Source organism: Coenobita brevimanus, chromosome 97 (assembly GCF_032717465.1).
Source record: "Coenobita brevimanus isolate Jiangsu-jjx chromosome 97, ASM3271746v2, whole genome shotgun sequence".
NCBI classification, from domain to species: Eukaryota; Metazoa; Arthropoda; class Malacostraca; order Decapoda; family Coenobitidae; genus Coenobita; species Coenobita brevimanus.
Window position 1 is genome coordinate 41248745 of NC_137050.1, and position 27543 is coordinate 41276287.

The window sequence follows — 27543 nt, forward strand, 5'->3', positions numbered from 1 at the left end:
AATCACACATACAAACTCAAGTAAACCTACAAAGAAACCCATAAACACAAACAAACACAACCTGAACACACAAACGAAAACACACAACCACACACACTTATCTGCACAAACACTGAAACACACACACCTACCTGCACACACACACACACACACACACACACACACACACACACACACACACACACACACACACACACACACACACACACACGGCCAAGACAGGCAAGAAAGCTCTGGAAAAGAACAAAACTGGGTTGACTATAAATACCAGAAGAAAGAGTAGGTTACAGCAAAATACTTCACCTGCCCATCCATCCATCCCTGATGAACCAATATACCCAACCCCCTCGCAGCTATCCATTGATCCATCCATCCATTACCACCCCTTATCCACCAATATATGTTCTCCATTTCTACGAGTTCATCTGCTCATCCTTCCATTCACCTTCTCCTCATCCACCACTCCATCCATCCTCTTTTCACTCACACATTCATCCATTCATCCACCTACCTCTAATTCACCAATCCATCCATCCCCTTCTCACACATCCATCCGTTCATCTGTCCTCCTACCCCTAAGCCACCAATCCATCAAAACCCTTCTCACTCAGACATCCATCCATTCTTCGCTATGTTGGCGCCTTTTGTATTTTATTCTTGTTGTCTTCAGATCACTTGTCCAGCTTGGAAATGGTCTATCGCACTGAGAAGGTTCCAAACAGATCTTCCATTAGCTCTTTCAGCCCAAGTACATCATAATTAAACCTATTATAATTACCAATATTCAGGTAAAATATACAAATTTCATCGGCTTGAAGGGGATAAATCACTAATATGTGGTAATTTAGGACATCAGTGGAAAGGAAAAATGAAACGCAGAGAACTCAGGCCCCCAGCTGTAGACGTAAAGCGTCCCTTGGTATGCCCCCACCAAGAATTGCACACTGTCTTACCATACAACCTCCATGACCTTGCTGACCTAATCAGGTCAACGTCCCTTCATACTGTATCACTGACACAGGTTTGGTCGAAACCCGTCGAGAGGTTCAGGAGATATTTCGCCCACGAAGATAAATCGACAACATATGGCCTTGACCTCTGACCCCTTCACCATACTTCATACTATATCGCTGGCAGAAGTTTGTTGGAAATCAGTCAAGGAGTTCAGATATTGCGCCCACTTTGATAGACAAGTCGACCCTATATGACCTTGAACTTTGACTCCATGACCTAGCTGACCTAAACAGTTCATCTCCTCCTCCTACTACATAACCGTCAAAAGTTTGAAGGAAATCCGTCTATGGTTCAGAAGATATCTCGCGCACAATCGTGTTACGGACGCACGGACCCACACACTCACGGACGGACAGATCAATCAATTAATGTCTCCTTCACCATGGGTGACAGTAGGCACAAAAGGGGACGTCGGGGAAATATGAGAAAAAAGTCGAAAGCAAAAAAGCACAAGAAAAGAAATTCATATATATAAGATGGCGCAGTAGTTTACTTGAGCGGGGGCTCTGATGACTCCCAGGCCACGGCTCCACCAGTCCTAATCACACCAAACTTATTCAACGATCAACACTCTTGAGCTCCTGTGACTCACAGCTAGAAGAGTAAAATCGAATTAGCCGGAATATAATACAGAAGTTGCCTCGACCATGAGGGAGTTAATGGTGACAGTATTAACAGTCTCAATCTAGTATACTTATTTTTATCTGTATATATGCATCTGACGTTAGCTGAAATAGTGCACTACGTTTATTCCGACTGAACGAGTTACTTCTGTTAGTATTAAAATATTGTGACGCCTATGCTGATTCTTACATGACTAAGCGTAGCAACATTTATTTATCAACCGTTTCAGCAAGACAGCGAGTTAAAGTGGTTAACAGCACTGCCTGGGATGTCTAATTCACTTCTGTTTTTGCCGTCTCCTGCTGATTTAACTTTGGATTTGGAGAGAATATTCGAACTTTGTGTTTAGATTATGCAACCATTTCTTATAACCTTGAAAACGAGAGGTCTTTCCTAAGCTTAATGAAATTCTGTGATACCAGTAGGAAAACAAAAAATTAAGGATAAACCTGATTCATCCGAACAGAAGAATGTGAATGTTAGTGGGAGGTAAATGTTAAGGAAAATGGTTAGCGACATGATAAGCGCAAGTCATTGTAATAATAAAAAGTAAGACGAACAAAAAGACGGCACTTGCAGAGATGGATGTGAAACCAAGCTCCTATGACTCCTCGGCGGCCGTTACATCCTTCCTGATCACACCGTCTTAGAGGCTGACTAAACATATCCACAGCTGTTAATTTACCATGGCTGGTAACTGAGTGATTGGTGATAAGTTTGTTCATGTCTAGAATGTCGTACCATGAAAGTAAATTATAATGGTTGTAAAGTGACTGTAACTGAAGGAGAAGGCGACTGTCAGTTTGATGTGAGGGTGAATGTCGAGACGAATTGGCCAGAGAATTTAAGGATACCAACGTGCAATGGAACAATAAAGGTATATATGCAAAGAAGGTGGAAAGTAGGGAAGCACATGGGATGATAGTGGACAGTACTAGAAGGCCTTGACACTACACAGAAACTGAAATGTCGGGGCTGCAAAACGATAACATGAAAGTTTTTTTAATCCGACCCTTTAATGTTATGGGTGAAGCTGTGAGGTGTGGCATGAGAACGACGTTAAGAAGAGAATCAATGGAAGGGAAATTTTTGAGAGCATCCAGTGGAAAGAACAATAATTAATGTGATTCGTCAAAGCCGTGAAGTGAGCAAGTCTGATGACAATAGGAATAAGGTGAATGTGCTTAGATGTTATGGTCATATAGCGAGAACGGGGATAAATGCGGTATTGTAAATAGTACATGTGAGTGTTTCTGAAGGCGCGAAAAGTAGTAGGCTGATGAAAAAGTGATCAAAGAGTGCTAAATGAGTGTGAGAAAAGACAAGGTCTAGTGCTTGATGAGGCTTGGCAACTGATAGAGGATCGAATTGGCTTGGTGAACTATTTGTTGTGGAAAACATCACAAGTTTTCGGAACCTTCATTTAACTTAAGCAATATGAAGAACATCTATAGAAAAGTTTCCCCCCCTCCCCCGTCCCCCTACCTTCTGAAAGAAATGTGATTACGACTCAAGTGGAGTCAGGAGTTCCTCGTGCCTCACTACTGCGTGAATGATTGTGTGGCCCACGTCGCTGGGAGTACAGTTAGTTATTTCTTTCTTTTCTCTCTCTCTCTCTCTCTCTCTCTCTCTCTCTCATAGATCCTGCCTAACTCCATCTGTAGGTTGGAAAACGAGCTTGGATTGATGTTGATGATGATGATCATGAATGTACTAATTAATAAGTTTTTCTTATTTTAACGGCGCGTCTGACATTGCCTGCCTGAGTCAATCGTGACTATGAACTATACAGAGGGATGCCAGAGAGTAGTGTTATAAAAACTATTAATTAAATCAGGATACAAAATATAAATCACAATTTAGCCTGGAACCCATCAATGACCTTGTCAAGCAGAAAGGGTAGGTGATGGTAGATGGCTTGAGGTCAGAGTCAGGTTCCATTTGCCGTTCCCTAATAAACAATGGTGAATTTTAAATGGTGGCAAATGCGTTTTCATTGTTAATTCGTGAGTCATTTTCTCCAGTACGCCCGTGCTTACCTATACCCATCATGCACTTAACTATTTGCCTTCACTAGTATGCCTCCACACCCCACTTCGAGGACGGGACTCATGTTCCCTCCATAGGGTCGTTCCCTTCCACACACCAGACTTTCACTAGCGTGTTGACGACCATGTTAGGCCAAACGGAATGACTGTATGAACATGTATAGATTTGGATAAAGATGCCATTTCCACCCACACTTGGTAACCTTACAGTTCAGGGTGAGAACAACGATAGCAGTGATACATCTGTTGACAAACACAACCCTGGCAGTGCTTTACTTATCTTATCAGATTTGACCTGCAGGTAAATTGGATGTTTTATCGTAGAGATATGAAACGTGACTAATAGGTTAAACTATATCCATCCTATCGTAAAGGCGCGATATACCTGTATCTACTGTGAACGAAATATAACTGTATTCGTCTTCGCATATACAGCCTATCGTTCCTTAATGGCACTAGGTGTGTGTGTCTGTGTGTGAACTACACTCTGCCTGGTGAATCCAGTTACCTTTAAGGCACTGGGCCTTACCCGCACTATTTAGCAAAATCAGCTCCCCTAGGGAATACTCTGGTATGCCATGCACTAGAGCTATCTGTTGTAATACCAGTGACACGTCTCCTGTTGTTTGGGACGCAGCACTCGTCCCTGTCCACTTACACCATCAAGAAGTGCCCATAGCCCCCTCCTCAACACCACACCCGACTTGCCGAACCAGCAAATCCCTGATACCCCTTCCCCAACGCACATCAGCGTTAAAATTGGGCCACGGGCACAAACTCACCGAAAAAAAAAAAAAAATGACAAAGAACAAAATCACACTGGCCAAAAACTCACTACAAAGAAAAAAATCACAGGACAATAGCTTACCAGACAACACTCGCCACCTTGAAAAAAAAAAAAAAAAAAAAGGTACCGGAAAAACTAAAACTCCAACTGAAAAAGGACTATAACTCAATGGTAAAAATTTGTAAATGTCAAAAATATATGGATCTAATTGAACTTACTCATCTTTTGAGTTTATGTTATTCTAATGAAGCTTGCCAGCAAATTATATAGTGGCAAGTTAACCTCAAACTCGTGTTTTTAAAACGTCAGAAGAGATAGAATGAATTAGTACAGTAAACCAACATACGAGTATGTATCACATTAGGAAGGGTCACGTAAGAGACTTACTGTGTGAGGTTAAGTATTTTCTTACTAGTGTGTTGTGTCATATGAGTTCTTGTCCTTTTTAACGTTTAGGACTCCAGGTGGTCAGGTTATGTCTGGTAAGTATGTCCAACCCCCCGTAACACCCACCCACCGGGTGCAGTGGCGTGGGTTACCTGCCTTTTTCTAACCTTACTATAAGGTGATCAAACAAATAACCAGGTCATGAATATGTCAGGCCGGATTACAAAACGAGTACCATCAGAAGGATAACAGTATCTGATATAGCAATAATTATCACACTATATGTCACTGTGAGGCATGTTTTGTAAGCTGTAATGAGTTCGTTCTATAGCCCAACGAGTAATTACTGCAGTGGATCGATTACCCAGATAGATACACTACATTTACTTTGATGGGTGATTTAATCATTTCAGTTACAAATGTCTTTCGAAGACGAAATTTTTTTTTTCGATAGTTTTTGATGTTTGGCGGGGAAGTATCACTAAATCTGCGATGGAAATTAAGGTCAGAAACATTCAAGTAACATCAAAGTCCATCCGAAAACATAATTTTGTCTTTGAAAGTCTAACCAATCCAACTTTGGGGGGCTAAAGTAGGCAAATGAAACTGACCAAACGAAACCTACCCTAACCCAATCCATAACCACTCCCTGGACACCCCATCTAAGTCACTGAACCGAGGATGCATGTGTCACCTAACTCGTGACACGCGACAAAAATATCAAACTGATTATGTTTATTGTCACAAATTTTTTCTCTCGATGTTTTCGCTGAATCAATCATTTGCGGAAGAAAGCCAGAGAAAGCGAGTCACAAAACTGTCTAAAGTAATGATCCCTCATGTAAAAATACCACATATCAGTTCCTGACCAAAACAATAAAAAAAAATAAAATAAAAGTTAACAAGCAATCTGTGCTGTAGGTATTCATAAACATGGCATTATCTTCACATGGGAGTCACGCTAGCCAGTATGTCTTCTGTTCGCACGTTTATGTTATTGTATATTATCGATTAATACCTCAAAAACGGTCAAAACACAGGTTATGATTACAGTCACCATATATTAAACAATCTATAACTATATTAGCAATGGCTCTGCTCACACCGTCATCCCTGACACAGTGGTGGTCTAGGGGATTATGAGATTATATACACAGGGACTAAGTTAGTCAGGGTGACGAGATGAGTGATGGAACCACAATAGTCCACCACACTCCTTACCTGTTGGTCCTGAATGCTGTGTCCGACGGCCGGTGTAACTTATCCTAACCATGTAGTGTGCCTTGCCATAATTATATAAACGAGACGTGAAATAAGATGCTGTTTCTCTGTTTAATATGCTTGTATTTGGTAAGCGCAAATGTTTGCAACCCCAAATGTCGTCGTAGCCCGTGGGTAGGTGGCACATACATGCCGATGCACTACGTTTTTTTTTTTTTCCACCTGCCCGTTTCCTAGCTTCTAGCATAGTGCCAAACAAAAATTATGATGGGACAAATAATGCATCAGATATGTTGCACAGGTGATATTTATTTTTCTCATCTACACTAGATACAGGTCTCTCTCTCTCTCTCTCTCTCTCTCTCTCTCTCTCTCTCTCTCTCTCTCTCTCTAGTTAAACTGTTGCCATGCGATGTTTTAAATTTATTTTTTTCAAATGACGTGCTATAACAACCTGGTTTCTCACCCTCATGTTTTCCTTTATACTTCCATTTGTTATGGTCTAGAGGAAATGTTTTTTATTCCATCCATATTACGTGTCAGTCGATTCACGGTGGGAGAAAGAGGGTGGCCGGGCTGAGGGGTAGTTTGTGTCACAGTGTACCTGACAACCATTTTCAAATGGAATTAAGAAACTGAATATGCGTGACATAACTGCACATACGGCACGTAACCACCCGAGTCGTGTGACATGTTGGTGTTGGTTTTACATCCATAAGAAATATGTCTAACATTTATACTGCACTGCTAACTCGGTAATAACTCCCCCCCACCACCTACCCCCCACCACCATCACTACCCTTCCTCCTTACAGCTCACACCGCGGACCACCAACTGTTGCCAGAACTGGGACTTCATGAACGGTGGTTCAGATTCACTTCTCCGGGGTTTACAAGGTTCGTTCTCAGGACAGGACTTTAGAACATGACTGTACGTTATTTTGGTTTAATTTTACTTGCCCTAGAAAACCTAATTTATTAAGCTAAAGAAAGACGTCTCGTTTGGCAGGGTTAAAGGAAGGCTACATTTAACCCCTTCAGAGCAAAGACAATCCTAAACAAAAGAAATTAGAAAATTCTATCCTTGTGTCACAAATTAATTCACGACATTGTATTAGTATTGTACTGCTAGGTGTTTTTGGCTCGGCTTTCCATCCCCCTAATGCCTAGTGTGTAGCTGGGCTCTGTTTCTAGACCGGAGCTTACACAAATAGGAGAGAGGCAGGACACAAAAACTCAAGGCAACAACCTTACATGTGTATTACTAAATTCTACGGTGGAACGGGTAGACGTCACGAATACAGTTACACTGGACAATTATAATTCTTAGGCCTAGATATGGGTTATTAGTATCGCGCAAGATACTACCCAGGTCAAGGTCGGGCAAGGTGAATAGCACTTAGGGCAGAGGTTTATATACTATTATTGCAGGAAGTCCAAGTTTTATATATTTTTGGAGTGGGTGGTACTATTTCGCTGTTGGCAATTATTACTTTAACACTGGGGTCTGTGTATGATTTTAGTATGATGCAGTGTTATTAGATGGTAGCGTATTCACTGAAATAGACCCGTATTTCACTGCTTGGCCGTGTTCACGGTTTCACTGTTACTTTTATTAACTCCACCACTTTTATATTGTCACTGGTGCTTCTCTCACTAGCTTCCTTTATATGGTTAATTCACTGCTCTGTCTTCACGTCACTAAGTCACGGACACGTGCTTTCACTGGCACTCCTTTCAGGTCTGGGCGTCGTGGCGGTCAGGTACAAGGGAGGCGGAGGTGACCTAGCCTCACTACTGATGGGGCCGGGTTCTGCCAGGGGCCTCTGTGTTCAGGGGCCACGGGATCATGCTTAGGGGCGTCCTCTCTCGTCCAGGGCTGTGGGTGGCGAAGGGCCCCACACTCTCGGGGTTTGAGGCGAGAGTACGACCCTCAGGGCTGGGGCTGAATAACTGCCTGAACTTCTTGCTCAGAAGCCTGGTGGAGGACGAAGATCTCCGGCGTCTGGGTGTAGGGAGGTTCCACCTAGGGGTCCTGGGGGCGGTCTGGGGGTCCCAAGCGCTGTGGTCTCCAGTGCTCAGTGGCGCCATCAGGAAGGGGCTGTGGCGCCGGCCTACATCAGGGTCCATCAGGTGAGTCCTCTGCAGATCCAGCTGCAGGGAGAAGAGACCAGGGGAAGTCACGGGGCCACTCCAGTACTCCTCCAGGCTGGGGACTCCCTCTGAGTCATAGGTTGGTGAACAGGAGTCAGCACCTGATGGAGGAGTGGCTACAGGCCATCTCCTGCCGTAGGGCCCGGCTACTGGCCATGGCCTTCTAGGGGCGCAGCTACAGGCTGTCACTAAGGCCTGGCTACTGGCCGTGGCCTGGGGAAGGGAGCAGCTACAAGCCGACTCAGGGGCACCTTCAGAGCGGCTACAGGCTGTCTCCTGAAGAAGGCGGGAGCGGTTACAGGCCGTCTCCTGAAGAAGGCAGGAGCAGCTACAGGCCATCTCCTGATTTCCCTCAGAGCGGCTACAGGCCATCTCCTTCAGGAGGGTTGAGTGGCTACAGGCCGTCTCCTTCAGGAGGGTTGAGCGGCTACAGGCCATCTCGGGAAGGACACCCTCAGAGCAGCTACAGGCCACCTCCTGATGAAGGCGGAAGTGGCTACAGACCGTCTCCTGTTTTCCCTCAGAGCGGCTACAGGCCATCTCCTTCAAGAGGGTTGAGCAGCTACAGGCCATCTCCTGACGAAGGCTGGGGCAGCTACAGGCTGTCTCCTTCAGGAAGGTTGAGCGGCTACATGCCGTCTCAGAGAGGACACCTTCAGAGCGCCTACATGCCATCTCCTGACGAAGGCAGGGGCGGCTGCAGGCCGTCTCCTGTTTTCCCTCAGAGCGGCTACAGGCCATCTCCTTCAGGAGGGATGAGCAACTACCGGCTGTCTCAATGGTGCTGACTGGAGCTGGAGTAACAGCTCCACCCTGATGTTGGTTGGCGAAGGCTCACCCGGAGGGTAGTCTTTTATTCCTGCTACGGTGGTGGTGGGCGAGATCCGGGTCATAGGGGTGCGCGGCCCGGGTGGACTTATGTCGTTGTCACCCTGAGTCCCGGCGCGCTGTCGTTGCTCTTCTGTGGGCTCCTTCTGGGGGTGTTAGCTCGCCCTCTGTGGCAGTATACTGCATTTTAAGTATCATATAGGGGAATGTCTGAATTTCAAAGAAATGCATAAACTTTCACTCAGACCATTAACTGCCTTACTTTTGTACTCAGATCGTAATGAGTTTCATCACCCTTGTCAATGTTTCATAAGTGACTGTCTTTCTGTACAGACAGTGCATTTCACTGAGCGAAAATTTTTGTTTAGTTGTCGTTCTCATATTGCCTCTCGACCGTTGATTTGGGCCATACTCAGCCTGCTTACATGAGTCAGTCGGTGTCCAGCAACCTCGGGAGTGGGTTGCCGTCCCAGTGCTGAGAGAGGAGGCCCCCTAGCACCTACAGTCTCCAGAGTTCAATGATTCCCCATATTTCCCCGCAGAGTTTGGAGAGTGGTTGCAGTGAGCTTAGCAGTGAATACCATGCCCAGTCTTTCGTAGCTTCAGCTCCGTTCCCTTCACTGTCCAGTATTTTCGTTCATTCTTTTTTAGCCATAAGTCTAATTAGCTTTTGAATGAGTGAGTGAGTGTATTTCCTTTGTTATTTGAATTCACTAGTCCCCCTGTGACAGTGAATTCCCCTTTTGAATTCATTTTTGAGATTTATGTAAGGTAAATTTATTTATTGTAATCAGAAAATTTACAATTCTTTTCTTTCAGCTTAATGTAATGTATTAATGCTGTTTGATTTCTCCACATTGAGCTTACTTTAGTTTGCTGCTCCTAGTTTGCACAAACTCCTTACATGATTCACGACTGGTATTTAGGCCAGTTCTTTTGTATCAAAACTTAAATCCGTTGTGCCAGCCAGAAGTTAAGCATCAGCAAGAATTTGTTCATTATTATAATTAATTATTGATTGTCAGAGGGTAAAGAATGCTTTCTCAGAGGCTAACAGTACTAATAATCAGCACTCGTGAGCGATTGGTCTCCGCTGTGTACTGATGAGAAAGTTTATAAAATTCTCGTCCTTAGAGAACCAGCGAATTAAGCCAGAATAAAGTAAAACTTACTGCTTGATTTCACAATTCAATTCCTTGTTTTTACCTTCAATTAATATCAGTTTTATTCTTAAATTCACATCCCCCCATGACATCTGGCAACCTTATTCCAGAATATTAATTGCTAGCTCTAAAGTTATTAACGAAATAATACTCACTCACACCTAGGTTTTTGTTCTCATTAACCCGCGCCGTCCCGAGGACGTACTTCCACGTCCTCACGTTTTGTCACAGCTAATCCCGAGGACGTACTTCAACGTCCTGCAATTGCAAGGTTCATAATTTCCACAATTTTCAATTTTCGCGAGTCATTTTTGGTACATATACACGGGACACCTTCCTCAACAAGATGCCAGGCAGAGACAATGCCTTACCCAGCATGACCTCCTCCCCCCCCCCTGCATGCCCTTTTCTCAGCAATTCACCTGTTATCAGTGACCTTGCCAGTATAGCCATGTCATGCCACGGTACGAAATTCAGGGCCAGAGTGATTCCCCAATCAATGACAATGTGGAGGACAAACTTTACATATCATTAGAGGAAGAAACAGTTAGAAATGATGATCAGGTAATGTGGCAAAAAAAGGTCAGGTATTAGTGAGTGAAACAATGCTTATAATGCCTATATTACTGCTTGAAAACCAATATACTCTTGTACTACATATAAATTCGTAACAGTAAATAAATAAATACCGTTTATGAGTGGTGTGAAATAGTTATCCTCCCATAGAACTCGTTTTCTTTGGTGCCAGCCTGATAGAAAACCCAGTAAGGTAAGGAGGCTCTCCTACCTGTAATGAGTATTTTAAACCTCAGGTGAGCGATTTCTCTATGAATTTTCGATGTTTCTCACCAAAAGCGAAAGTTTTAGCAAAAAAAAAAAGGGTCGAAAAATGGTCGGGATTGGGGGGTACCAGTGGTCAAAAAGTGGTCGGGACGGGGCGGGTTAAAGGCTATAGGCACTAGTCACAGATTCACTAGTCCCCCTGTGACTGTGAATCCTACCAGTTTAACTAGATAAGACTAGTCACGATTCACTAGTCCCCCTGCGACAGTGAATCTTACCAGTTTTACTAGATAAGATTAGTCCTGATTCACTAGTCCCTCTGCAACAGTGAATCCTCCTCCACGGAGATAAAAGGAGTAACAATTTACTAGTCCCCCTGTGACAGTGAATCCTCCTCTACAGGAGATAAGACTGGTCACCACAAGCCTGTGCCAATATTCTTTATTTTTGATTATTAGCATTTCTCTGGGAAACAGCAGTCAGTACTCAGTCTTTAATCCACTCAGCCTTAGTTAGGTTAGCATCACGGCCACTACTATATATGTACAGGAAGCCAAAGATATGGGGCTTACCAATCCCAAGGAAAGTAAAGACTTTTTGCTCTCACAGTACACTTATGAACAGCAATGCGAGAGTGATGCCCTTGAAGAGTGTAAAATTCAGCATGAGGAACGCGAGAGAGAACGTGAACACGAGCGAGAACAGTGTGAGGAACGTGAGAGAGAGCGCGAATACAAGCAAGAACAACGCGAGAGAGAACGCAAACCTGAACATGCCGAGCACGAGGCACATGAGAAACATGAACTTGATATGCTGAAGCTCAAGTGAGACTCCTTGGCTTCAGGCACATCTGGTTCAGCCGACCCAAGCTCCATGAGTGCTCTCCCAGCACATGTTCTGGCAACCCCATGCCTCAAGTTTCCTTCACATAAGGAAGGTGAGTGAATCGAGCCATTCATAGCTCATTTCAAAGACATGGCACAGCTGTACCAGCTGGATGAGACAGCTAAGCAGCTACAGTTTCTTAGCTTGTTTGAGGGCTCTGCCCTCGATATTCTTCACAGAATTCGTGGAGACAATCCCAAGTATGAGATGATGAAGGCTGCACCCATTATAGCGTACGGCCTCACAGTTGACGATGCCAGGAGTCAGTTCATGAGGGCGTGCCTCCAAGAAAAGGAGACTGCTGCTCAGTTCCTCGACTGTCTTATTACCTACTTAGATGAGTGGATGGAGAAAGATGAAACCCCTTGCACACGAAAGGGGATAATTGACCTCATGCTGTGCACACACCTAGAGAAGTCGTGGCCTACTGAGCTTATGGCTCAGCTTAAGATATGCCAAGTAAGGGATGCCAGCCAAATCGTGGAAATGGCTGATGCATTCTTCACTGTGTACGGGTATCAAACTCGTAAGCAACAGACCTGGAACAGGAAAGCTGACAAGTCTGGGAAGCCATCTCAGGCTGAACCTCAGCATCAAGGCCTCTCTCAGAATCATGGCCGAGGTCCAAAAAAAAAGCAGAAGAAGGACCAGGGGCAAAATACGCAGAAACCTGATTGGAAGAAGTACAAGCAGGACCCCAACCAGCAGCAGTATCAGCAACATGATCAACAGTCAGGACAATCGTTTTCAGCACCAGCCCCAGTGTATCGGAGGCAGGAGGGAAACGCAGCCTTCATTCCTCAACAGCAGTACGGTGGTGTTGTCCCTAGCAGCACAGGTACTTCCCCACAGTTCACTGCAACAGCGAACCCTTCTCCACAGGTGGTCAGTGCTCCAACTCCCCAGACAGTGAGTACAACCCCTCAGGCATCTAGTTATCAGGGCACCACATTTGCAGCTATGCAGCCGTATCAGTGGCTGGCTGCTTCCTCCACAGGCCCTCACATGTGCAACAGTGCCATCCTTGTTCAGTCAGGGTTTGTGGGAGGCGTTCCTGTGAAGGTCATGAGAGACAATGGTTCCTTAGGTTGCTCTGACAGGCAGAGTCTAGTTCGGCCCGAGGAGTACACAGGTAAGCAGATCTAAGTAAGACTTATTGATGGATCAGTGAGATTGTTCCCTGAAGCATGTATACAGGTGGCATCTCCTTTCTACGCTGGCTTGACAGCTGCTGATGTCATGCCAGAACACTTGTTTAACCTCATTATAGGTAACATACCAGGCATCAAAAGTAGTTGTGCCGTAGATGTTGCTACTCAGGCTTTGGCTGTTGTAGTAATGCAAGCCATGGCTAGGGCTCCAAATCGTGTCACCATGCTGACCGTCGCAACACCGCAAGATCTGATCTGTAGTCAAGATGTTGTCCAAGAACAACACTTTGACCCGACACTTGCTACTGTGCAGAAGAAGCAAAAGGGTCAAGTGATTAAGTATTCATGGGGAGGTCAAGCCAGGTTCGTTTGTAAACAAGGACGGCTCTACTGTGAATCACGAACACCCCAGGGCGAGGTTCAACTGGAGTTTGTCGCTCCTGCTAAATACCGCCAAGCAGTGTTAGAATGGGGTCATTGTTCAGCATCAGGAGGTCACATGGTAAAAAAGAAAACCCAGGGTCGTATCCGTGCTGACTTTTTCTGGCCAGGAATGGGACAAGAAATAGATAGGTTTGTGCGTTCTTGCAATGTGTGTCAGTGTACCACCAGTCAGGGATGTGTCCTTCCTGCGCCGTTTGAATCCACACCCATAATCTCTGAGTCAATAGAGAGAGAGGGCAGTGGTAATGTAGGCACAGACTTGATGTCTCGCCTGTTAACTAATGACTAACACAGACAATTGTTGTACACTGGGGTCCATAAGACAGGGGTTCTGAGAGATTTGAGTAATCCAAGGACTAGCTTAGCTCCCAGTATCTTGCTCATAGGTCACACAGGACACATTATGTCCAGAGTCTGTACATACATAGGTACTGTAGGTTAAGGGGAAAGTTCGAGACCCCCGCAGAGGCAATCTGAGGCTGTGTCTGAATTACCTTGTGGTGTCTCGAGCTGTGGGCCTCTCTGAGGATTCCTGGAGAATGCACATTATCCACATGAGTGTTCACACCATGTTGGGTGTTGAAATGTGACTTGCCCGAGATTGTGTAGGGGTTCTCAGCTTGCTGATATTAATCATAAATGTAGAGTTAGGTTAACTAGTAAACTACAAAGGTTCTGAGAGATTTGAGCAATCCAAGGACTATGTTTCCTGGTTAATAATGTATCCATTAAGAAAATAAGTGTACTTTTTGTAGTATAAGTACTGACTACTAGGTAGCGAGAGAGAGAAATTGTAATTTAGTAAAATTATTTCTCGCACTAACACTTTTGATGCTCCACCTTGATTGATTTCACAGGTACAGTTGGCGGGAGCAGCAGTTTTACCTTGCAGATCAGCTGATCGTCTCTGCCGCATGCTGCTGCCTCTTCTTTTCTGCTTCGTCATCTCCATTTACTATTAATTTGTATTATATCATTTTACACATATGTACAGTTACACAACAACTTTCACATCTACACAGTGTATTACATACACCGCGCTACATAACAATTAGTTGTTAATGTAAATGTAGCGACCTTTTCGCTCAGTTTGACCTGAGTACAGGATTATTCACCGTCGTCAAAGAGTTTTTTCCTCAAGCTTGCTTCTATTAACGTTAATACGACGTTATTACGCTCACTGGTGACAGTGATTTTCTCCTATAGCAGGATAGTACACACACCACAGTGTGAATCTTGTGTGACTGAGTTAGGATGTAAATATCACCTACTGTTAAAATTTCTATGAAAAATTTCATTTCGATGGGGCATAATGTCACGAATTAATTCGTGACATTGTATTAGTATCAAATAAGGGAATGTCTGAATTTCATTGAAATGTGTAAACTTTTGCTCAGACTGCCAACTGCCTCACTTTTGTACTCAGATCGTAATGAGTTTCATAACCTTTGTCATTGTTTCATAAGTGACTGTATTTCTGTATAGACAGTGCATTTCACTGAGTGAAAATATTTGTGTAGTTGTCGTTCTCACATTGCCTCTCGACCGTTGATTTGGGCCGTGCCCAGCCTAGTTACATGAGTCAGTCGGTGTCGAGCAACCTTGGGAGTGGGTCGCTGTGCCAGTGCTGAGAGCAGAGGCCCCCTAGTGCCTACAGCCTCCAGAGTTCAATGATTCCCCATATTTCCCTGCTGAGTTTGGTGAGCAGTTGCAGTGAGCTTAGCAGTGAATATCAGCGCCTGGTGTGCAACAGACAGATGCCCAGTCTTTCGTAGCTTCAGCTCCATTCCCTTCACTGACCAGTATTTTTTTTTTTTTTTTAGCCTTAAGTCTGATTAGCTTTTGAATGAGTGAGTGAGTGTATTTCCTTTGTTATTTGAATTCACTAGTCCCCCTGTGACAGTGAATTCCCTTTTTGAATTCATTTTTGAGATTTATGTAATGTAAATGTATTTATTGTAATCAATAGACTTACAGTTCTTTTCTTTCAGCTTAATGTAATATATTTATGGTGTTTGATTTCTCCACATTGAGCTACTTTAGTCTGCTGCTCCTAGTTAGCACAAACTCCTTACATGATTCACGACTGGTATTTAGGCCAGTTCTTTTGTATCAAAACTTAAATCAGTTGTGCCAGCCAGCAGTTAAGTATCAGCAAGAACTTGTTCATTATTATAATTAATTATTGATTGTCAGGGGGTAAAGAATGCTTTCTCAAAGGCTAACAGTACTAATAATCAGCACTCGTGAGCGATTAGTCTCCGCTGTGTACTGTTGAGAAAGTTTATAAAATTCTCGTCCTTAGAGAATCGGCGAAGTATGCCACATCAAGTAAAACTTACTACTTGATTTCACAAGTCAGTTTTTTTGTGTTTACCTTCGATTAATATCAGTTTTATTGTTAAATTTTACATCCCCCTGTGACGCCTTGTCTAAATTAAAAATCGCCAAGAAACGGAAAAAATGGTAAATGAAAAACACGTCCCAGGCTTGCGTTTTTAACCACATCACTGGTCATTGTGTTGAAGTGACTGGTTAACAGCTGTTGCAACGTTTAGCCATCTGGGAGTGAGAATGGGAGGCTGAGAGTGATGGTATTGTAAAAATTAACCCTTTCATGCCCGGGACAAACGTTGTATAGTATGTCACCTAGCGTCAGAAGCTTATTTTTAGCTAACAGTGAGAATGGCAGTCTGCGAGTGTTAATATTGTCTGCATTAACCCTTCCATGGTAGAGTAACTTCTGTATTCTGTTTCTACTATCCTGATTTTACTCATTTCGTTGAGTCATAGGAACCTGAAAGTAATAATAGCTGGTAATAAGTTTGGTCCTTAAGACGGCGTGATCGGGACTAGTGGAACCGTGGCCTTCAAGTCATAGGAGCCCGGGTTCATTCCAGGCCTCGACGTCGTGGTCTTTTTACTTGAAAATTCATTTTGTTTCCTTCTGGTATTTGCATTTGATTTTGAATTTATTTTTCCGGCTGTTTCATTTCATTATCGTTTTTTCACTTACTAATATCCTAAATCGTACTAAAGATGTTTCCCCCCCCCCTTTTGTTTCATTCAGTTTTGTGCTAGATAATATTATACTTGCCTTCGTTATGATATCCTTGGACTGAACGGGTTAATGGAGTCTGTTTGGAACTCTTTCAGTAGAGGAGACTATTTCTCAGGTGATTAAGGTGGATTGAAGACAGAATGTAATACAATAGGTGTGATGGTAATGAAGTATTTACCTGCTGTCATTGTTCTACCTGGTGGTGTAGTGGTTAGAAGGCCCCAATGGAAGTGACGGCCGTGCATAAGTTGGTTACCCCACAGAGTGACTGGAAGTGTGTCGATCATGTAAAGCCACCAGGAGAAGTAGGCCGGTCAACTACCCTGAAATGTACCAGACTACGACAGCCTAGCCCAGGGCCCCTACGCATACAAGGGGTAATATTATTTATTCATTTATTTATTTATACTCCATTCTACTGGTGTTGATGTTTCACCAAAATTTGTGTTTCGCCAACGCACTTAGCCTGCCTCATTGTGTGTGTGTGTGTGTGTGTGTGTGTGTGTGTGTGTGTGTGTGTGTGTGTGTTGGTCCGTCCGTCCGTCCACGCCTTGCCTTTACTGGCAGTCTCCAGGTTTAAGTTTCACTAATATGGATGCTTTATATATTTTACTTCTGCCTCCTCATAACAGTTCTACCCTGTCTGTGATTATGATGATGACGATTGTGATGATTATGATGGTAGCCAAGGAGAGCTCATACGTATAGTGTCTGGTGGAGTGATGGATAGTGAGGGATTGGGTGATGATGAGGGAGGGAGCTCATCCACTGACAAGGTGCCCGTATGGATCTTGATTTATATTGTGAATATTCAGTTGATTAAGAGATATTGGAACACAACACTTTGGCATCCCTCTTTAAACAATTTTGTGGGATTGACTATCTGGTAGGAAAGAAAATAATAATAAAAAAAATCTATCTATCTATCTATTGCCAGACGCCTCAATCCCATTTGGGGTGGCCACAAACAAATCGCCTCCACGTCGCCCTGTCCCCCGCCATTTCACTGCCCTGCTCCCAACTCACACTCCTCTCTCTCATATACTTCACCCCATTCCTCCATCTCATCCTCGGCCTTCCCCTCCCTCTCCCCCCCTCCACCTCACTCACATACACTCTCTTCGTCAGTCTTTCACCCTCCATCCTCTCCACATGGCCAAACCACCTGAGTCTGTTCCTCATAACGCTTCCTATCACATCCACATCCACACCACAATGCTCCTTTATATCCTCATTCGTCAGCCTGTCTCTCCATGTGACTCCACAGGCTCCTCTTAAAAAACTCATTTCCACTGCTCTCACTCTTGATTTGTGTCCTTCCAACAACGTCCAAGCTTCACTTCCATATGTTAGAGTTGGTATCACAATACTGTCATATAGTAACTTTTTCACTTCCATGCTCACTTCCGTTTATTATCACTGCTTTCAAAGAACCAGCAACCTTTCTTCCCTGCTGTACCCTTTCAAGCACTTCACCCTTCAACCCTCCATCTTTACTCATCACACTACCCAAGTACTTAAACGTGCTCACATTTTCCAATTCCTCACCATTCAACCTCGCTGTACATTCACTGACTTCACCTCTCTCAAAGACCATCACTTTACTCTTCCCTACATTCACCTTTAGATTCCGTTTCTTACACACTCTCCCAAACTCATCCACCAAGCCTTGCAGCTCCCCTTCGTCTTCACTCAACAACACAGTATCATCTGCAAACAACAGTACAGGGAGTTTCCAAACACTATCCTCTCTCACCAGGGCCACTCCAACATCCACTACCCTACCTTGTACCTTTTTTATTACCCCATCCATGTACAGATTGAACAACCATGGCGACATGACATATCCCTGTTTCAACCCAACTTTCAAAGAGAAAAATTCACTTAGCTCACCATCCACACGCACTGCAGCCTTCGCACCATCGTACATACTCTTCACAGCATTCAACAACTTCCCATCTACTCCATATATTCTTAATACTTTCCACAATCTTTGTCTATCCACCCTGTCATATGCTTTTTCAAAATCCATGAAAGCTGCATACAACTTCTTTCCCTTCTCTAGAAACTTTTCTACTAAAGATCTAAGAATGAATATCTGATCTACACAACCTCTTCCCTTCCTAAAGCCTCCCTGTTCTTCTCCAGCTAATTTCTCTGTTCTTTCTCTAACTTTGTCAATAAGTATCCTACCATACACTTTTCCTATTATACTAAGAAGACAAATGCCCCTATGATTACCACACACTTCTTTTTCCCCTTTTCCTTTGTACAAGGGAATAATTATAGCTGACTTCCAATCCTCCGGAACTCTACCTTCCTCCCAGGCCAATCTGCACATCTTCCACATCCATTCTACTACTATCTCTCCCCCATGCTTCAGCATTTCACCACACACTCCATCAATTCCTGGGGCTTTCCCCGATTAATTTTCTTCATTGCTTCCCCAACTTCTATCCTACTGATTTCTTCCTGTCCTCTCACCTCCCTCCTTCTCCCAGCCATTCCCCAGCCACTTATACTCGCATTACTTCCATCCTCTATGTTCAACAATTCCTTAAAGTGTTCTCTTCATCTGCTCACTTTTTCTCCCTTCTCCACTAGTAATCTACCATATTTATCTTTCACTCCCCTGCTAACTTCACTTCCATCCTGTCTGACACTTTTCACCTCTTTCGAGAACATTTTCTTACAGTCCCTCCACTTTACACTCAAATTCCTTCCAAATTCCTCATCCACTCTCTTCTTACTCTCTCTTACTAATCTTTTCACCTCTCTTTCTTTCTACATATAACTCTTTCTTCTGCCTCTCAACTTCTTCCACGCCCCTATTTCTCATTCATTCATTGTATGCTTTCTTCTTTTGTGCCACAGCCTGTCTCACCTCTTCAGTCCACCACGCTGGTCCTTGCACCCCCCTCCATCTTCTCTTCCTTCCACACACCACATCACATGCTGCACATATTTCTTCTGTAAATATCCTACACACACCTTCCACGTCTCCCATCTGCTCCAATTCTTATTTGCCCAATCGTTCCTCCACTTCTCTCTTATACTCTGCCTTTTTCTCATCCTCTTGTAACCTTTCCACTCTCCTTGCAACTACTCCTTCCTCTCATCTTTCCCTTCTATTGCTCCATCTTACTTGAATCCTAATTTTGGCCACCACCAAGTAGTGGTCAGAAAGTACACTCCCGCAACCTCTATAAGCTCTTGCATCCATTACACATCTTCGCATCCTTTCATCCACACACACATAATCAATCATTGCCTTCCTTTCATTCAGTTCACCACCCACCCTTCTCATCACTCGCCATGTATACCTGTGGATCATTTAATGCCTGAAGAGGGTATTGGCTATCACCAACCCCCTCCCAGCACAAATTTCCACTAATGCACTCCCATTCTCATCTATCTCAGCAGGCACACCCCACTCACCAACTATTCCATCCACCTTCACATTCCCAACTTTACCATTCATATCACCGATCAAAAACACTCTCTCATTCCTTCCAAACTTTTCCATGCACACTTCCACATTTGTCCAGAACTCTTCTCTGACTCTTCTAGCACGATCTTGCGTTGGCGCATACACACACACAATCGCCCACATTTGTATTCCAACTTTCAACTTTACCCACACAATCCTTGACCCAACTGATCCATACTGTCTTATGCTCTTCTTCCATCTTTTACTCACAACTATACATACTCCTTCCTTTGCCCTCTCATTCTCACCTACTCTTGCACATATACCCCATCCCTACTCCCATTCTCTCACACTTTCTCCTCTCCATTTTGTTTCAGTTATTCCACATACATCCACTTTCGCACCCAAAAGCACCTGGACAATCTCTCTCTCTTTCACCTCATCATTCGCTCCTCTTATATTCCATGTACCCATTACCAAGTCCTTTGTCCGGTTCTGGGTATAATAATAATAATGATAATAATAATAATCATCATCATCATCATCATAATAATAATAATAGTAATAATAATCATAATAATAATAATAATCATCATCATCATCATCATCATCATAATAATAATAGTAATAATAATCATAATAATAATAATAATCATCATCATCATCATCATTGTTGTCATCGTGAACCATCATTATCTAATGTTTTCCACTCAAGGCTGAAGAAATGGGTCGCACACTTATCCATACAGCAGTGAGGCTCAGGTAATCCTGAATCCACCTCAAAGGCATAATCCCGTAATTTTTCTTATTCTGAAGTAGGGGTATTTTTCTCTCTAGATGCTTTGTATGTTGGCTTTCCGATAGCTAATCCGATCACTATCAAGTGAAAGAAGGGGCATCAAACCCTTTTAATAATCTCTGCAATACATAGTTCATCAAGCCAACTCGATCCCCTGTCAGCTGCCAAGCGTCGTTAACCTCCATACCTCGATTTCTCACACACTGATTTGCCATTCTCTCTTCACCCTTTTCTCCGCCAACCACGCCTTCCACCTTCAGGCACACTCACATGCGCCATTTTCATTACCACATTTATCCCCGTTCTCGCCATACGACCATACCATCTAAGCACATTCTCTTAAACCCTATTGTCATCAGAATTCCTTTCTTCACAGCTATTATGAATCACGTTTATCATTATATCCACTAAACGCTTTTCACATATTTTTAAAAATCTCCCTTGACTGCTCCTCTTCTTAATAAGGCAAATTTGGAAAAGAAAAGTGATAAAGGTAGAAAGCAAGGTGATGATTTCTACCAAGAACTGGTTGAAATGGAGACTCACAACAAACCGGTCGAACGAGTACACAGGTTAGAGACGGCTTTTCGAAATGAGATTGATGAAATCAAGAAACAGATGCACTTGCAAACGGAAGAAATACAAAAATTAGGAAAGGAAGTCAACAAGAAAGACACAACCATAGATAAGCTAACAGTTGAGTAGGGTAAACTTAGGAGGAAAATTAGTGAAATGGCAAGTACAGCAGTCAACCACGAGGTTATTATGGAAGAGTTCAAAAATGATACAGAAAGAATTAGGCAAGTAAGCAGTCTGGTAGATCAGAGCAGTGATATTGAGAAGATGCTACAGATGAATGAAGGTGTGCAAAGCTACAAAAATGATGTGGAAACCACTTATGCTGAAATGGTGAAAGCAAAGAAAGACTTGGAAACAAGGGTGGAAGAAAAAAGCATTAAAAAGGAAGTGAAAAGAATAATCCAGAACAATCCTAAGGTAGTCAGAGATTCTGTAGATATTAACAAATCTATAGTAATCACTGGTATAGAAGAGGTAGAAGTAAAAAAACAAGATCTTAAGAGACAAAAAGGAGATGGCAAATGTAATGGGCATTTTGAAAGAAGTATCAGAGGAAATCTGTAGTAAAGACAGAGGAACACAAAAGGTTAGGGAAATACGAAAAAAGCAAGTCAAGACCCCTAAAGGTAACCTTCCAGAGTCTAAACACATGGAGGAGATACTAAAAAATGCAAAGAATCTTATGGAACAAGAGTTAAAAAATGTATGGATAAAAAGATGCCTAACACAAGAGGAACTGGAATTACTGAAAGAGAAGAGGGAGGAAGCAAAAATAAAAAATGAGGGAAGATCAGAGGAAGAGAAGAATACATTTTTTTACAAAGTAATTGGATTGCAGGTACGAAAGTGGTACATAAACAGGAGGGAATAAAAAAGAGGAAGGTAGTAGAACCAAATTCTGACAAGTATATAAACAAGATGATTAAGTTGACGTACTCAGATGTGGATGGAATGGTTTCTAAATTATTAGAGATGAATGATTGTCAGAGAAAATGAACCACATATAATATGCCTAACTGAAACAAAATTAACATCAAGGATATAGAATGACATCTTAAACTTGGAGGAATATAATATTTGGGGAAGAGATAGGAACTTAAAAAAAAAAGAGGAGGAATTATAATATTAACTAAGAAAAATCTAAAAGTCACAGAAATAGAATTAGATATACCCTGACAAGTAGAAATGATTGCAGTAGAGGTAAATACATCTGAAGGGAAAGTAATTGTAGTCAATTTGTACATGCCACCCAGATCAAACACATGGGAAAGAGACGAATATGAGGACCTGGCGGAGAGTACAGTTCAGAGTTTAAGAGCATTACTACATAAAATGGAGGAGAAATCGAAAAGAATTATACTGACTGGAGATTTTAATACAAATATCAATTGGAATACTCTAGATATAAGCCAAAAAAGCTGTTGGGACCAAAAGCTCCCGGATCTCGTGCAAGAATTTTTCCTAACGCAACATGTAAGGGAAAGCACCAGAAAAAGAGGATTCGATGTGCCCTCAATGCTAGATCTCATATTTACTAGGCAAGAAAACGATGTTGACAATTTAATATATCACCCTCTATTCGGCAAAAGCGACCATGCAGCACTAAATTGCAATTTCAGGATTGCATATGACATAGATAACAGTAATGAAAGTTACAAAAAGAGCCTAAACTATAAAAAGGGAAAGTATCATGACCTAAAGAAGTACTTCTTAGAAATTGCTTGGGAAAAGGAGCTTAGAAGACAAGATTCAAATGCTATATATGAAAAATTCTGTGAACTTTATGAAATAGGAGTCCAGAAGTACATCCCACAGCACAAAGAAGCAGAAAAGAAAAGAAAGAAATAGTTCAATACAGAATGTAAAAAATCAAAAGAAAAAAGAGATTTGTTGTGGAATAGATACAGAAGAAACAATAGGGAAGAAACGATTATACAAGAATAAGGAGGGAAGCACAAAAACAGTTTGAGGAGGATATCATAAATAAAAGTAGTGATCAACCAAAGCTATTTTACAGCTACATTAGAAGCAAAACCAAAGTAAAAGATAAAATACAGTCCATTACGGACGATGGAATCATCTATACACAAGAGAAGGATATTTGTGAAGCACTAAACAAGAATTTCCAATCAGTTTTTACAGAGGAAAAAAATTTTGAGAGGGATTATGTGGAACATGCATGCCCACACATACTACCAGATATACAAACATCAGAAAAAGAAATACAGGAGGAGCTAAGTAAATTAAACAAAGGAAAAGCAAATGGTCCTGATGAAATTTCATGTTGGGTGCTACGTGAATGTGCAAAGGAGTTAAGTAAACCATTATTTTTAATTTTAGTGAAATCCTTGAGTCAAGGTAAACTACCTTATATTTGGAAGAAAGCAAACATTGTTCCCTTATTCAAGAAAGGGAATAGACAAAATCCACTTAACTACCGACCAGTATCACTAACCAGTGTTGTAAGCAAGGTATTAGAAAAGCTTATAAGAAAAGCTTGGGTAAATCACCTAGAAGAACACAGTATGATACCAGAAAGATAGTTTGGTTTCAGAAAAGGAAAATCATGTGTTACTAATCTGTTGAGCTACAATGACAGAGTAACAGACACATTACAGGAAAGAGAAGGATGGGTGGACAGTATATATTTAGATTTCAAGAAAGCATTTGACACAGTACCATACCAAAGACTTTTATGGAAACTGTACCATCAAGGAGGAATTCGAGGCAAACTGTACTGTTGGATGCAAGATTTTCTCATGAAAAGAAAATTGAGAACAGTACTAAGGGGAAATTACTCATCATGGAAAGAAGTAATTAGTGGAGTACCACAGGGCTCAGTGCTGGTAGCAATCATGTTTTTAGTGTATATAAATGATATAGACAGTAACACTGGAAATGAAAGCTATCTAAATATGTTTGCTGATGATGCAAAAATGCAAAGGAGAATTACTAACACAGACTCTTGTAAAGAGCTACAAGAAGAATTAAATAAACTTCATGAATGGAGTAATACATGGCAAATGGAATTCAATGTGGACAAGTGTCATGTAATCAAGTTTGGTAAAAGTGGAAAAAGACCTGATTGAGATCATACATTAGGAAATAAAACCCTACACACATCAGAAAGAGAGAAGGACCTAGGTGTGATTGTCAATAACAGACTATCTCCGGCTGACCACATCAGAGAGAAGGTACGGAACATGTATATGTTACAGTCAATATCTAAATCCAGACAATTTGTAAAGTGAGTTAATTTTTCAGGCAATATGTGAATTGCCTGGTTCACCCAGTCAATTTAGAAATCAGCTAAAAATTGTAGACAATTTACAAAGTGACTAAATTTCTGATAGAATTTCTTGGCATATTGACTAATAAGGGGTAATAAACTGACATAGACAAACAAACAGTATTCTTGAGTAAAATTTTATTTTCTAAAACCTACGTGACGAAAGAATGTGATAATAAAACCTGCGTAATAATATAATGTGATAATAAAACAATGAAAGAATAAAATAGGACAATAAATTAAGACATTAAATCAGTTTTTATCTTACAGGTCAAACTAGAGTGGCACCGACTATTGCACTTGTGACCTTCTTTATAACATTTACAGCGATTTGTTTGACATTGTTTCTTACTCACAGTACAATTGCACTTAGTATAACCTTGACCACCAAACCTAGATGACTGCTGTACTGCCTGACGAAGTCCTATTTCCTTGTCTGCACTCACGTCACCAAGGCCATACAGTTGCTGGGTACAAATATCAAACTGACTTCTACTGTAGCGTCCCTTAAGTATTCCTTCTCTCATGGCTATTCGATACATGTCATTTTCATTAAGATCTAAGATACCACCTATAACATTTCGGGGATCACATTTACCTCGATCAACCAACAGGATGGGAATTGTCACATTATCTCCGGGATTACCAGGGGCATGATCTAAACGACTACGTTTCACCATGCGTTCAGCTTGGGCTAACTGACCAGCAGCTGCTCTTGACCGTTGAGGTGCTATGTTTTCTTGGAGCACGTGAAGTCTTCCTGTAGGATACTGGTCTCAGGGTGAATTGTCTGGATAGGCAGAACCCTCGGATAAACCATCTGAATGAACAAAAAAAGAATAAAAGCAATGGATTTTTAGCTTTATAACAGAGATAAATATTTAATTAATGGTGATAGACTTGACATGTGGTTATGAGCTTAATGAGATCAGCTATCAGTTACATTTTTTTAATATATTTTTTTTCTGTGTGTGAGCGTCACTACCTGGATGAGCGAAGTCCTCACGGTGAGTAGAACCCTCAGGTGAATCATCTGGATAAGTAGAGCCCTTCGATGAATCAACTGGATGAGTAGAGCACTCGGGTGAATCATCTGGATGAGCAGAGCACTCAGGTGGATCATCTGGATGAACAGAGCACTCAAGTGAATCATCTGGATGAACAGAGCACTCAGGTGGATCATCTGGATGTGCGGAGCACTCAGGTGAATCATCTGGATGAGCAGAGCACTCAGGTGGATCAACTGGACGAACAGAGCACTCACGTGAATCATCTGGATGAGCAGAGTCCGAGGGGAAAGTGTAAGCCCCAAGTAAATCATCTTCAGTAACCATTGTCTTCAAAACTTCCTCTGGAAGTGCAGTTGAGCGTAGACCTACTCTGGCCCCAACACCGAAGAGTGCTTTGTATGGGGATTGTTTGATCCCAGAATGGTAACTGGTGTTCTTTTGAAACTGCACAAACTTGAGTCCCATGGGCCAGTCACTTGTATCATTATCACCTAACCATGAAACTAGCATGTCTTTTATATCACAGTTAAGGCGTTCAACTGATCCCTGACTCTGCGGATGCCTTGGTTTACCATGAACCATTAACAAGTCTGGCCAAAGAAGTTTGAGTTCCGAAATGACTAATGCTGTAAATTCACTACCATTATCGCTTTGAAGAATTTAAGGTGCTCCAAACATTAAAAATATGTCCATTAGTTGGAATGCAACCTCAGCGGCCCTTTTTGAAGTAAAGGGACGCAATATGCAATACTTTGTTAGGTGATCTTGATACACCATTATCCACTTATACTTTCCTTTGGCACAAGACTGCATGTCAACAAGATCCACCTGAGCTCGTGAGCCAGAGTCCTTTGACAAAATCGGTTTAACAGTAACACCCTTGGTCGTACATCTTTTCCGTTTCTTTTGACACTGAACACACAAAGATTTGAACAGTTCTACAGTATCTCTAGTAACGTTTGCATAGCTTGACAAAGCTTTGACCATTTTGACTCTGCCGCCATGTCCCTTAGTAATGTGAGCACGTTTTATTGTGTCAAACATATCCTCAATGTGCACAAAATGAACAGGTTCTTGAGTTCTATCATTCCGTTTTTTGATCAACTTTTCAACGTCACAACACTGAAGAACTTCGTAACGTCCAAGATGTAATACTGCCGATTTGATTTATTTTTTGCAGATGCTGCTACTCTGAGTTCCTCTATCAGATTGTAGTACTCAATTTTAGTCAGTAGTAATGACTTTGAATCCGATTTTTTCTTCAACATCACTTTCTCGTAAAAAAAGTGCTTCCTTAGAACACGCCATATGTTCTACAAACGAGGTACACCTCACGGAAGGACACAAGAGTAAATGCCAGGGACAAGGCCAACACACAACTGCACTGGCTAGCTACCCAGACGTCTGTACCAGTCACACACACACACATACACACACACACACACACACACACACACACACACACACACACACACACACTGATAAACTACCCAGACATCATCACACAAACTGCCAATAGGCAAACTGACCGATTACCCATACCAGGATTCAAACTCCAGTTTGACCTGCAAGAATAAAAACTGATTTAATGTCTTACTTTATTGCCATATTTTATTCTTTCATTGTTTTATTATCACATTCTATCGTCACGTAGGTTTTAGAAAATAAAATTTTACTCAAGAATACTGTTTCTTTATCTATGTCAGTATATTACCCCGTATATGTCAATATGCCAAGAAAATCTATCAGAATTTTAGTCACTTTGTAAATTGTCTACAATTTTTTGCTGATTTCTAAATTGACTGGGTGAACCAGGCAATTCACATATCGCCTGAAAAGTTCAGTCACTTTACAAATTGTCTGGATTTAGATATTGACTGTAACATA

General features: G+C 42.0%; 1 protein-coding gene across 1 annotated transcript; it reads right to left on the minus strand.

Moving 5' to 3' along the window:
- Positions 1 to 1571: 1571 nt before the first annotated feature.
- On the minus strand, positions 1572 to 26238 carry LOC145413670 (uncharacterized). Its single transcript, XM_080283327.1, has 3 exons — positions 25632 to 26238; positions 25040 to 25406; positions 1572 to 1608 (listed from the first exon to the last, which is right to left on the minus strand). The coding sequence occupies exons 1-3, from the start codon at positions 26236 to 26238 to the stop codon at positions 1572 to 1574; spliced, it is 1011 nt and encodes a 336-aa protein (XP_080139453.1).
- Between the last annotated feature and the right edge of the window lie 1305 nt (positions 26239 to 27543).

Bases quoted from the DNA above. Each gene is read 5' to 3' on its own strand.
- LOC145413670 (XM_080283327.1), bottom strand. From the start codon at position 26,238: ATGGTTCATGGTAAACCAAGGCATCCGCAGAGTCAGGGATCAGTTGAA. The intron at 25,407-25,631 runs GTAGTGACGCTC...AGTATCCTACAG, and splicing joins TGAGGACTTCGCTCATCCAG to GAAGACTTCACGTGCTCCAA. The intron at 1,609-25,039 runs GTTTGGTGGTCA...TTACTCTTCTAG, and splicing joins GCAGTACAGCAGTCATCTAG to CTGTGAGTCACAGGAGCTCA.